The sequence below is a fragment of the Rattus norvegicus genome, chromosome 2, assembly GCF_021556685.1.
Source record: "Rattus norvegicus strain SHRSP/BbbUtx chromosome 2, alternate assembly SHRSP_T2T, whole genome shotgun sequence".
Lineage (NCBI taxonomy): Eukaryota > Metazoa > Chordata > Mammalia > Rodentia > Muridae > Rattus > Rattus norvegicus.
This window is the reverse complement of record NC_141535.1, coordinates 177,779,711-177,792,500: the sequence shown is the minus strand read 5'-3', so window position 1 is coordinate 177,792,500 and position 12,790 is coordinate 177,779,711. Positions and strand designations below refer to the sequence as shown.

Here is a 12,790-nt window from a genome sequence, read left to right as displayed (position 1 = left end):
AGGTAGCAGAAAAGAAAGTATATGGGGGCAGTGGACCTGTGTTATCAGGAAATTAGTAATTTAGTTCACGAGTCAGCAGCGGCAGCTTGATCCATTCACATTATATGGATATATCAGCAGTCCAGTTCAGTAGAGTTGGAATAGCAAACACAATTCAGCAGAAGTGGCACTACCTAGTAGAGACAGCCAGGCCTCAGCCTCACCATGAGTCAGCAGGAGGAACCAAGAGGGATGCCAGGAGTTCTCAGCTGTGCCTCTCTCAGTGAAGTAAAGATCAGTGAAGATGTAGACCAACAAACACTGCACAGCTAGCTCTATAAGCAAGCCTAGCACAGTCTCCGTCACTGTCCGTCAAGTTCTATTTACTCTCTCCAAACATCACGTGTCCTCCACAGGTCTTGTCTCAGTATGTGTCTTGCCTCGGCACATGAGTCTGTCTGTCATGAGTCTGACATCACTCTGTCAATCAGCCCGAGCCTGCTGAAGCAACAAGAAGCCACAACACACCACCAGAAGGTTTTTGGTGCAGTTCTCTCTATGGAGTCCCGACAAATGGAGCTCAACAACACAGTGTAAGGCGGACCAATACATGTGTGTCAGTAGCACAGAATCCTTCATCACATGTCCTTTCATGTACTTGCTTTAACAGAACATCCTTTTGCCTGTGTCCGCATCAGCAAAAAACATTCCTTTGCTTTAGCAAAACATCCTTCCACTTGTGTCTGCTCCAGGAAAACATTCCTTCACGTGTTTGCCCCAGCAAAACACCATCCAACACAACTGATTTTCCAAAGAACCCCGGGTTTAATCCTGTGTCATGACAGAAAACATCCCCACTGATCCCAAGCTGGTCGCTCTGTTTTAGAAACTGTACAGCTTTTAGGATATGAAGCCTAACTTGAGGAAGCAGGGCAGGCCTTGAGGGCTAGAGCCAGGCCAAGTGTCCCATTCACCCCTTTGCTTCTGGACTTGCTGACAGATCGTAAGCCTTCTGCTGATTTAGCACTACTTCCTCCCACTTTCCCAGGATAATTGGCTATACCTTCTCAAACCTCAAGCCAAAATGAATCCTTTCAACTTTAAGTTGTTACCCAGGATTTTTATCAAAGCAACGAGAGGAGAAGCTGCTGACTACACTCAGTGTCTCAGCTAAGGCTCAGTTGGAGCTCACAGATCAATAAAGGTGGAAAGGTGTTCCTGCACAGGCCTTTAAACCCAGCTCTCCAGACCAGGCTGGAGGCAGAAGCCAGCCTGGTCTACAAAGGGAGTTCCAGGACTGCCAAGGCTACACAGAGAGACCTTATATAAAAAAGAGGGGGGGAGTTGGTAGACTTCTTGCCTAGCATTCTGGAAATCTTGGGTTTAATCTCTAATTCTTAGAATTTGTCCTTCTGAGAAGGAAAAAAAAGCAGTCAGCAGGTAGGTGGAAACAAACTAAATATACTGAATAGTGTGCACATATATTAGGTCCTGGTTTTTCAAACTGTGAGTTACAACCCTATCTTCAGAGGGATCTGTGGATTCAGTCACAACTGAAAGGGGGCGGGGGGGTTGGGTCACAAAAAATTTTGGCAACCGTAAAAGATTTTGGAACAAACAACCAGAGATTAATTCAAAAGCTAACATACAATGAATCAGAGTGTGGGATCACACTGCTTCACTGCAGCCTTAGTCTCTGAGCACAAACAAGTACTTTGTGGTATGCAAGGTTTCGCGGCACCAATGAACGCTAACACACTGCCCAGACCTGAGACTAGTTTACGTTACGATTTGCAGTCTTTTTGCTGTGTGTACAAGCTTTTCTACTTTTATAGAAACATTTTTTAAGACCTATTTTTATTAACTATATATATGTGTGGAGAAGGGTACGCACAGGAGCCCTCAGAGACCAGAGGAAAGTTAGATTCCCGAGAACTGGAGTTACAGGTGGTTCTAAGCTGCATGTGGGCGCTAGGAACCAAACTTAACTCCTCTGTACGAACAACCAGTGTGGCCTGGTGGGTTGGGCTGCAGCTGCTATTGGCTCAGGCGCCCCATCCGGGAACTAATATGGCGGAGCTGGAGGCTTCCTTTAGAAGTTCGAGCCCAGTTTGGGTCTTTGTCCTCCGAAGATCTTAAGTCCTAGACAGAATTTCTTCAGGCACACACACCAGGGATAACAAACAGGCATTATATGAGCTTCTCAAGTGTAACCACAGTATAAAGGGAGCAATTGAAAGGTACTGCTGTAATGGAAAGACGTCTCAAGAAGGAATGACAGCATGGACTGAAGAGGAGTGCGGAAGTTTTGAACATGCCCTAATGGAAAAGATTTTTATCTCATTCAGAAAACTAAGGTGAGATCTAGAACTGTTGCCAGGTGTGTAGCCTTCTACTAGATGTGGAGGAAGTCAGAACGCTATGATTACTTTGCTCAACAGACAAAATTTGGAAAGAAATGCTATAGCCATCACCCTGGCATTACGGACTATGTGGATCGTCTCGTAGATGAAACAGAGTCTCTGGCTGATATGGTCAGTTCTTCAGTCTTCTAACCGGCCTGAGCCCATTCCAAGTCAGCCACTGAACATTGTCAGCTCCTTCGCTGCCAGTGACTTGACAGCTTTGACCAACAGTGTAGCAGCTGTCTGTAACTCTGCAGACGTGAATTGTCTGGATGATAGCTTTCTTCCACTGGGGAACACACCCCGTGGACAAGTCAATCATATACCTGTCGTAACGGAAGAGTGACTCACCCTGCCCAGCAATGGTGAAAGTGATTGTTTTAATTTATTTGAGACTGGATTTTATCACTCAGAATTAAACCCCATGTGCAGCGAAGAATCAGAAAGACCAACAAAGAGATTGAAAATGGGCATTGCTGACCCTGAATCCTTTATGAATGACGTTTCTGTTAATAACCTGGGTGTAGTCTTTGAAAATCACACACGTCACATCACCAATGCCAAAATGGCTGTCTCTGTGGCTGACTTTGGCAGCTTGTCTGCCAATGAGACAAATGGATTCATCAATGCCCACACTCTACATCAGCATTCAGAGTGACATGAATGAGAAGCCCAGAAACAATGGGTGTGCAGTGCCAGTAAACTTGAGGGGAGCTATCAGGTTTGCACTGGAAGTTTGAACCTTTCTCACTATGACATCGGTGATGTCAATGTGTATAGAACTATATCTTGATTTGTCAAGAGTATTTTCATTTTTCAATCCATAAACACGGAAATGAACCATGATCAGCAGAGTTGGGAACTAAGATTAAACTCTGTGGTGCAGTTTTAAGTTCTGCTTCTCTTCCTCATCCCTTAATACCTCTCCCCACATCCTCCTCCTTTTCTGTTCCCATTGCCCTCACCCCAGATTTAAAACCTGTAGACAGAGGCTACCAGCTCAAACCAGCACAGATGTTCTGAACTGATGTGTGGCTTCTTTTCATGTCAACTCCTTTTGCTGTAATGGAGGCAGTGGAATCACAATGTTTACAGGTACCAACCCTGCAATGTAGCTCTTGTTTGTTTGTTTGTTTGTTTGTTTGTTTTACTTTCTTTATTAATAAAAGCAGGGGTAGGTTTCTTTAAACTGCAAAAAAATAAAAAAAAGAGCAGCCAATGTTCTTGACTGCTGAGCCAGCTCTTCAGCCTGGAAAACAAAGACTATTAATATTTTCATGTCATCGTCCTTCAGCAAATTCATAACAAATTAATGTATTTTTGGATTGTATTATGTTTGGATGTTTGATTTTAAGAATTGTTGCTTGAGGCCAGGTGTGGTGGTGCACTCCTTTAATTCCATTAGTTTGAGGTCAGCCTCAGAACAAGATCCAGGACAGCCAGGGCTACCTAGAGAAACCCTGTCTCAAATTAAAAAAATCAATAAAATTGCTGTTTGGGGACCCTGGAAATGTAGCTTAGCTGACAGAGTGTTTGTTTAGCATGCACAGTCTTGGTTTTAGTTCCTGACACTGTATACGCCTGGGATCCTAGCACAAGCCTATGATCCTAGCACTCCAGGGGTAGAGGCAGGAGTCTTAGACATTCTTCAAGGTCATCCTCAGCTACACAGTAAGTTCAAGGCTAGCCTGGAATAAATGAGATCCTGTCCCAAAAAAAGTGGAAGGCAGAGGGAGACAGAGAAGATGGCTTAGTAGGTAAAGGCTCTTGCTGCCGTGTGTGTGTGTGTGTGTGTGTGTGTGTGTGTGTGTGTGTGTCTGTGTGTCTGTGTGTCTGTGTGTCTGTGTGTCTGTGTGTGTGTGCGCGTGCATGCGTGCACGCTCGAGTGCTTGGGAATGGTGGCATGCACCTGTAAGGCAGTTGGATCTCTGTAACTTTAAGGCCAATCTGGTCTATACAGTAAGTTCCAGGTTAGCTAGGGCTACCTAGTAAATTCTATCTCAAAAAGACAAAAAAAAAAAGAAAGAGACAAAGAAAGACAGACAGACAGACCTAGGAAAACTCACTAGTGTGTAAACTGTTTTTTCTTAACTTTAAGAAGAGTTTGAACACAAATGTTCTCCAGACTATGTCTGCCTGTCCACATGGATGGGCAGTGCTTCCCCTAGAAGACATGAGTTACTAACAGAAAATCTCAATGCCTAGTATAGGCTATGTCCCTAGTATAGGTTATTGATCAGGGATGCTTCAGAGCCCTTAAAACAGCACAGACTATTGCCACTGCCCTTATCTCCCAAGCCCAGCTAGACAGTAAGATGCTATCAATGAAGACTACACACTGATTCAAACATAGAGAAACCAAGACAGAACATACGGTAGTTTGAACAATAATGGCCCCATGGGCTCAAATGGAGTGGCCTTTTTGAAGTAGGTATGGCCTTGTTGAAGGAAGTGTGTCACTAGAAAGAAGAATCTGAAGTCTCAGAAGCTCACACCCGGTCTAGTTATTCAGTCACATCCTGCTGCCTGCAGATCAAGGTGTAGAGCTCTCAGCACCTTCTCCAGCGCTGTGTCTACCTGCACACTGCCCTGCTTCCCTGTAGTGAGCCATATTGGATTTGGGCCTGGCCATTTTGTGACTGTATATAGCTCAAAGTGGCTACGTGACTCTTGGCCACACATACTCCTCTAAGAGCCTCTCCCATGAATTTACAGCACAGGAAGATAACATTCACGGGATGCTTCAGCCTAAGCAAAAATCAGTTATCTCCTCAGTCAACACCTGGTGTCTCCACCACCTGACCTCTTTGCCTCCAGCTATCACTGCCTATACCCTCATCTCCCCCTCCTTCATGTTTCACAAAGGTCACTCCCCCTACCTGAAAGCCTTAAAAGCTGTAATGTTCATCCCAATAAATGAGACCTTGACAACAGAACTTTTGCTTGGTCTCCTTCTCTTGCCCCCCCATTTAGGCCCAAGGGTAGTGCCCCTTCGGGACCCTGAATAACTGGGTCCCTGCTGGCGGGGACACTTCCCACCATGTCAATAATAGACTGAACCTCTAGAACTGTAAGCCAGCCCCCAATTAAATCTTGTCCTTCATAAAAGTTGCCTTGGTCATGTTATCTCTTCACAGCAATAGAAACCATAACTAAGACAGAAGTGATCTAGAAGTTTCCTCCCTATTAGCTAGCTTTCAGAGTGACAGGGATGCTATACAGGCCACTGAGAAAGAAAAGGCATCAATGATCTTACTCACCATTGGACCATGCATGCTATGATAATCAACTGTCTAACAAGATGTACCCCCAGATATGATACTGGCATGACAGACATAGAAGTAACTTGTTGATTGGGTTCAAACCCTTGTCCACAGGAGGAATTTGTGCCCAGTACTGTATACCAAATCAAAAGCCCATGTCTAGGAAACTTAAAGGCCCCGGGGTACTAGCAGGGGGAGCTACTACTATTTTTGCTAAATTGACATATCCGACTGCCTTCAAAATATTTATGTTCACAATCATAGATTAGTGCTGATCTCAGCCTTGCTCAGAGAAACTTCATTTTTCATTGGGCAGCAAACTTGTAATTGGTGAAAGAGCTGATAATAAATCTCCCAGCCCTTCATGGAACATTTACATCAAATTACAACCCTTCCTTTCCCCTCACCAAGGCTCAGAAAACATAAAGGAAGGGAATGTAGACCGTAAAAGCGGGAGGAGAGCCGGAAGTGCTGTGGAACGCTGTCGTCCAGGTATGATGTGGCTTATGATATGATGTGATTACCTGCAAAAGATCAAGCCAGTCAACATTCCAGCATGGATGCAAGAGGAACCCACGGGGCTGCACCCCAACAGAGGATCGTCTTACAGTGCCTACTTGAGGAGGAAGAGTCCTATTTCTTCAGGGCAGGTGGCTGTTGGTAAGTTGCCCGTGCTACTATAGATAACCCTCGCCCATGAGCACGCAAGCAACACTAATTGGACTGAGTGGATTATTTAGAAGAGGAGGAGGAGGAGGAGGAAGAGGAGGAGAGGAAGGACATGACATAGGAGGGGAAATTATGAAAGGGTCTGAGGGAATAGAGTAGGTGGTTTGAGTTGGATATGGTCAAAACACACTGTGTGAACATATGAAGAAATAAAATGAAAATTGGATAAAATAGTCTAAAGATAAAAATAAGTAAAATATTTAAAAATAAAAAAGATGGGCTGGAGAGGTGGCTCAGCGGTTAAGAGCACTGACTGCTCTTCCAGAGGTCCTGAGTTCAATTCCCAGCAACCACATGGTGGCTCACAACCATCTGTAATGGGATGCGATGCCCTATTCTGGTGTCTGAAGACAGCTACAGTACTCATATACATTAAATAAATCTTTTTTAAAAAAATAAAAAATAAAAATCAAAAAAGATTGCCATTTGAGTTGCCAACTTGATCCTGCAAAGGCAAATATTCAGCCAAGATTGGCTGAGCATGGTGGCACACACCTTTAACCCAGTACTTGGAAGGCAGAGGCAGATAAATCTCTGTGAGTTCCAGGACAGCCAGTGATGTATAAGGGAGACCCTGTTTCAAAAAAAAGATTTAATTCTTTATATAAGACTAAACAAGCAGGTTGCCCTTGGTTATCCCCCAGAGGTGGAAGGTAAATCCCTATTGATGAAGACACCAAACACTTCAGAAACAGCTCAGACTCTTGAACTGGAACCAACCCAAATGGCCCCTCCTTGAAGACTGGTCTTCATGGTACCAGGCGGCACCATGGAAACTTCCAGAGGAGGGAGGCAACCAATAATCCGACCCAACTATGATGAAAGGAGGGAGGCAGCCAACACTCTCACCCAGCTATGATGCCTATGAACCACAGCAATGACCAGCATGGCAGCATAACCCACGGGTGCAGTAATGGCACACATACCTTGGTGGTAATCAGCAGCTCTCTAATTGGGCTTAAGACCTGTTCAACAAGAAGAAGATGCTTGATATTGGAAACCAAGCTAACAGCTCAGTGCTAGTGAAATCATGGTTCTTGGAGGAGGATCTATAACCACTAGCTTACTAAGCCAGCATTATCCCTAAGACAGTCTATAAACATCTGTCCACATACCCACGAATAAGTGTTATCTTCATCCCTCATCAAGGAAACTTCTCTTTGCAACAGACACTACAGGAAACCACAACTGAACAAAATGGAGAGGCGCAGAGCTCAGTCCCGATGGAAAAATCTACAAAGCACCTCTGCATTTAAACTCAGAGAACATTGCAGAAGGGACTGAAAGATTAATAGAGCCAGAGGAACAGGGAGTTTGCTGTGAGGTTGTGTCTCCCAGTAACACCAGAAGCTATGCCTGTAAAGTCTCACCAACATGACCTCCCAAACGAGAGCCGAACAAGTCTGACACAATAGACATGCCAAACTGGATGGGGATACTCCCATTAGGCCTCAACCCTACACACAGAACTATAGGCAACTGAGGACAGCTGGGAGCAGGAAGTGGCCCTCCTCGGGGAGGAGCACAACCATTGATTGTCCAGTGCCAAACGGTCAACCCTGAAAACATGCACACAAGTAACACAGTACATGACTTCAACAGGTTATTCTTAGGAATATATATGTATGTGCAAATGCATACATATAGGCAACAACAACTGATAAAAAAAATAGACCAAGAATTTGAAGGAGAGTGGACAGGGGTATATGAGAGAGTGTGAAGGGAAAAAGGGAAGGCAATCTCATAAGGAAACAAACATTTTTAAATAAAAAACTAAGCAAGCACATCCATGTCATTAGCATTCCATTTTTCGTTCATTTTAACAAAATTATATACATGCCAAAATATTATTTTAAAATAAATACCTTTAAAATTTATTATCAGCAAAGGTTTGACCTATATACCTGTTTTATATCTATCTGCACAGGGTCTTTTATAAATTTCTCAGGCAAAAATAGCTGAGAAGGAAAAAAGTTTAAGAAGCCCTGAGCTAATTTAATACTCTCACCCACACTTACAACAAGAACCGTTGTCTGTGATGAGCAGATCTGGAAACAGAAGCTCATGGATGGAGAGTAGACCTGGATTTGAACGCATTCCGGACAGTCCGTAGAGAACCACTCTTCAATCACACTGGCTCTGCAGTTTTACCGGAGTCCCTGCCACTTCCTAGCCCAAATGGTAAGGCTAAAGTTGGCCTCTCCTCCACATCTCTCTTGCTCTGTTCTCTCTGGTCTCTTTTTCTCTCCCTCTTTCTTATCGCCTCACAGTTTAGACAGCTCCAAAAAGTCAAGAGGGCCAGAATGTAATATTTACCCAGTTCTCCAACCCCTCTCCCAGGTCTCCTGGAGTTTCCACTATTCCTGTTTCCACATTGTAAACCACAGTGTGGGCAGCATCTCTGCCTTGCTGGTAGAACTCCAAGCTGACCTAACACCAGGACAACCACAGTCTTCACTTGGCACACATCACGTGCTTCGGGCTTTCCTTGGAACCTCACCCAGCTGAGCTCTGTGGCTACTGCCTCACACCAGCCTGTCCTGGGAGAGCATCCTCCTCATGGCTGGATCGTTTTGGACACTCCAGTTCTGCAGTCATTACAGAATTGTGATTCTGCCACTCACTTGCTCAGAAGCCTTCTGGGTCTTTCTGTCAACCTCTCCATGATTTAGGCCCTTAAGCATGTCCCTCAAGGATATAACTCTCTCATTGTTTCCAAGAGTTTGAACTCTTACTGTGGCCCAGACTAGTCTTGAACTTCTGAGCCTAATTCTATCTTCGACTCCCAGGTTGCTGGGGCTACAGGTGTGCACTATTACAGTCTAATTCATCGTTTATACACTCAGCAGTTGTTTATCTGTAAGTGCTGGCACTATACTAAACTGATGACTAAATAAAAAGCACATGTTCCCTTTATTGGTGGAACATGCATTCATGAAAAGTCAAGAAATAAGCATATAATCACAAATTATAACAAGTGCTGGGAACCAAGGCTGGGGTGTCCTTCAGCAGTGCTCGCCTGGCACCTTCGGGGCCCTGGGTTCAGTCCCCAACACTGCAGGACAAGTGCTGTGAATGAAACATATAAGAGCAATGCCAATCACAGGTGCTGGCATCCACCAGGCACCATGGTCCAGAAAGGACATGCTAAGGTTTGTGGAGTTTTTTGCATTGGAAGTGGGACACAGGAACACACCAGGCAGTGGCCCAGAGATGAGAGTTCTAGGTATAAAGGGGTCAAGAAGAGTCAGTGTGGAGGCCATGGATGGCAATGGAAGAAATAGCAGGTATGGGACTGAAGGTCAACAGGACCAATGCAGAGTCTTGTGGGCAGCACAATGAGCTTGGATTCTATTCTAAATCCAAATGGAAGGGATGGGGGATCTTTTTTTCTTTTTTTCGGAGCTGGGGACCGAACCCAGGGCCTTGCACTTCCTAGGCAAGCGCTCTACCACTGAGCTAAATCCCCAACCCCCTGATGACTTTTTTAAGATTTATTTATTTATTATATATAAGTACACTGTTCCTGTCTTCAGACTCAACAGAAGAAAACATCAGATCTCATTACAGATGGTTGTGAGCCACCATGTGGTTGCTGGAATTGAACTCAGGACCTCTGGAAGAGCAGTCAGTGCCCCTAACCACTGAGCCCATTTCTCCAGCCCCAGGACTGGGGAATTTTATATAATGGAATGATATAACCTGGTTTAGATCTTTAAAGTTACTCTGGGAGCTCCAGGAAACATAGCAGAGCTGGGGGCGGGGGCACAAACCTGCAATCCCAGCATTTGGAAGGCAGAGGCAGGAGGATCAGATGTGCAAGGCCACTCTTGGGTACGTAGAGAGTTCAAGGTCAGTGTGAGCTGCAATAGACCAAAGAAAATGGAACTTCAAGGATGCGACAGTTAGAATAGAATATCATAAAAGTTAAATGGGGGAAAATGCAGCATTAATACTGCCCAGTGGTAATGTGCTTAGATACACAAGGCCCCGGGGTTTGACACTCATCATCACAAAAAAAGAAATAAATATTCAGGCAGACTGGTGCATGCCTGTAATTCCTGCACTCAGAAGACAAAGGCAGAAAAATGGAGAATTTCAGGCCAGCCTGGGCTACAGAAAAGAGTTTTACAGAATACAGAATACAGAGAAAATGCCGTCACAAAGAAAAGAAGGAAACAAAGAGCAAAGGAAGAAAGGGAGAGGGGGAAGGAGGGGAGGAGGGAGAAAAGGTAAAAGGAAGAAACTAACAATCTCTAGCCCAGATGGTGGCTCACACTTCTGATCCCAGCTCTCAGAAGCCTGAAGCAGGAGGACTGATAGTTTCAGGTCAGCCTGAGCTACCCAGTTCTCTAGACCTGCCTAAAAAAAAATCAAATGATACATAATTGATATTCCTGAGAACAAATGGTAAGAGTAATAATCTAAAATAAATACTTCACTCTCCATATTTAATGAGTAAATCATATTACACACACACACACACACACACACACACACACACACATTCAAACTCTTAGGACAAGAAAAAAAGCTAGGGTCTAGAGAGGTAACTCCATAGTTAAGAGCAGGCACTGTTCTTTTGGAGGACCTGAATTCAGTTCCCAGCATCCACAGCAGGCACTGTGCAATACCTGTAACTCCAGCTGGGGGTGGGGGCACCCCAATTCCCTCTTCTGGCCTCCAAGGGCCACTCCCACACTCCCATGCACATGCCAACACACAGTCACACATTTATACACGTGGCAAAAAATAAGAGTCTTTAGAGTAAAGAAAAGGAAAATTAAAAACTTACCTGGCAGGGGAGAAACCATTATCAGGGAGGTGGTTTTCCAGGATGAGGCTCATTCTGTGCTGACCCCTGCAACTTCCCCAAATGTAAGGAAATTCAGCTGCATAATTGTGTTGTAGGGTACGGCTGGCGTTAGCACTCTCCCCTGTAATAAAAGAGAGAAGATAGATTGCCGTTTCCATGTGGTTAAAGCAGAACAGTAATGCCTTTCTTAGTCTGTAGCTAAACTCAGACGAAAGTAAATTACCCAAGGCCCACATCAAAGTGGGAGCTATGAGGCACAGCAGTATGGGAGCTATGAGGCACAGCAGTATGGGAGCTATGAGGCACAGCAGTATGGGCGATGAGCACTACAGCTGTGCTTGGGAAGGGGTGCTTCTAGCTTTGGAGGACAGAGGGCTTCAGTTATGTCTATAAGCAGCTGGGAACTGGAAACCCCCTACATGATACAAGAATCCTCAAACCCTACAGCTGTCCTTGGGTAAGTGTCTTTCTAGCTCTGGGGGGCAGAGTGCTTCAGTTATGTTTGCAAGCAGCTGGGAACTGGAACCCCCCCCCACATGATACAAGAATCCTCAAACCCTACAGCTGTCCTTTGGTAAGTGTCTTTCTAGCTCTGGGGGGCAGAGGGCTTCAGTTATGTTTGCAAGCAGCCGGGAACTGGAAACCCCCCCCCCACATGATACAAGAATCCTCAAACCCTACAGCTGTCCTTGGGTAAGTGTCTTTCTAGCCCTGGGGGGCAGAGGGCTTCAGTTATGTTTGCAAGCATCCGGGAACTGGAAACCCCCCCCCCCCCATGATACAAGAATCCTCAAACCCTACAGCTGTCCTTGGGTAAGTGTCTTTCTAGCTCTGGGGGGCAGAGGGCTTCAGTTATGTTTGCAAGCAGCCGGGAACTGGAAACCCCCCCCCCACATGATACAAGAATCCTCAAACCCTACAGCTGTCCTTGGGTAAGTGTCTTTCTAGCTCTGGGGGGCAGAGGGCTTCAGTTATGTTTGCAAGCAGCCGGGAACTGGAAACCCGCCCCCCATGATACAAGAATCCTCAAACCCTACAGCTGTCCTTGGGTAAGTGTCTTTCTAGCCCTGGGGGGCAGAGGGCTTCAGTTATGTTTGCAAGCATCCGGGAACTGGAAACCCCCTACATGATACAAGAATCCTCAAACCCTACAGCTGTCCTTGGGTAAGTGTCTTTCTAGCTCTGGGGGGCAGAGTGCTTCAGTTATGTTTGCAAGCAGCTGGGAACTGGAAACCCCCCCCCCACATGATACAAGAATCCTCAAACCCTACAGCTGTCCTTGGGTAAGTGTCTTTCTAGCTCTGGGGGGCAGAGGGCTTCAGTTATGTTTGCAAGCAGCCGGGAACTGGAAACCCCCCCCCACATGATACAAGAATCCTCAAACCCTACAGCTGTCCTTGGGTAAGTGTCTTTCTAGCTCTGGGGGGCAGAGGGCTTCAGTTATGTTTGCAAGCAGCCGGGAACTGGAAACCCCCCCCCCCATGATACAAGAATCCTCAAACCCTACAGCTGTCCTTGGGTAAGTGTCTTTCTAGCTCTGGGGGGCAGAGGGCTTCAGTTATGTTTGCAAGCAGCTGGGAACTGGAAACCCCCCCCCC

At 45.4% G+C, this 12,790-nt stretch overlaps 1 protein-coding gene and 1 pseudogene across 5 annotated transcripts in view; one reads left to right on the top strand and one right to left on the bottom strand.

Annotated features, from left to right (window-relative positions):
* Mier3-ps1 (MIER family member 3, pseudogene 1) overlaps positions 1-4,359 on the top strand; it is a 14,118-nt pseudogene extending 9,759 nt beyond the window's left edge. Inside the window, exon 2 of the transcript XR_015672839.1 lies at positions 2,120-4,359. The product of XR_015672839.1 is annotated as an MIER family member 3, pseudogene 1 (transcript). The remainder of the gene's footprint in view (positions 1-2,119) is intronic.
* S100a3 (S100 calcium binding protein A3) overlaps positions 1-11,554 on the bottom strand; it is a 40,251-nt gene extending 28,697 nt beyond the window's left edge. Inside the window, exons 1-4 of one of the 4 annotated variants that reach the window (XM_087614223.1) lie at positions 11,416-11,554; positions 11,172-11,313; positions 7,303-7,341; positions 6,055-6,171 (exon numbers count right to left, since the gene is read on the bottom strand). Coding sequence is in view for 1 of the 4 variants with exons in the window: in XM_087614217.1 (XP_087470343.1) it covers positions 11,172-11,190 (19 nt within the window). In the remaining 3 variants the exon portion in view is untranslated. Of the gene's footprint in view, positions 1-6,054; positions 6,172-6,871; positions 6,951-7,302; positions 7,342-8,394; positions 8,703-10,149; positions 10,240-11,171; positions 11,314-11,415 lie in introns of those variants that run through there. The other 3 variants (XM_087614241.1, XM_087614234.1, XM_087614217.1) reach the window with 3 other exon arrangements.
* Between the last annotated feature and the right edge of the window lie 1,236 nt (positions 11,555-12,790).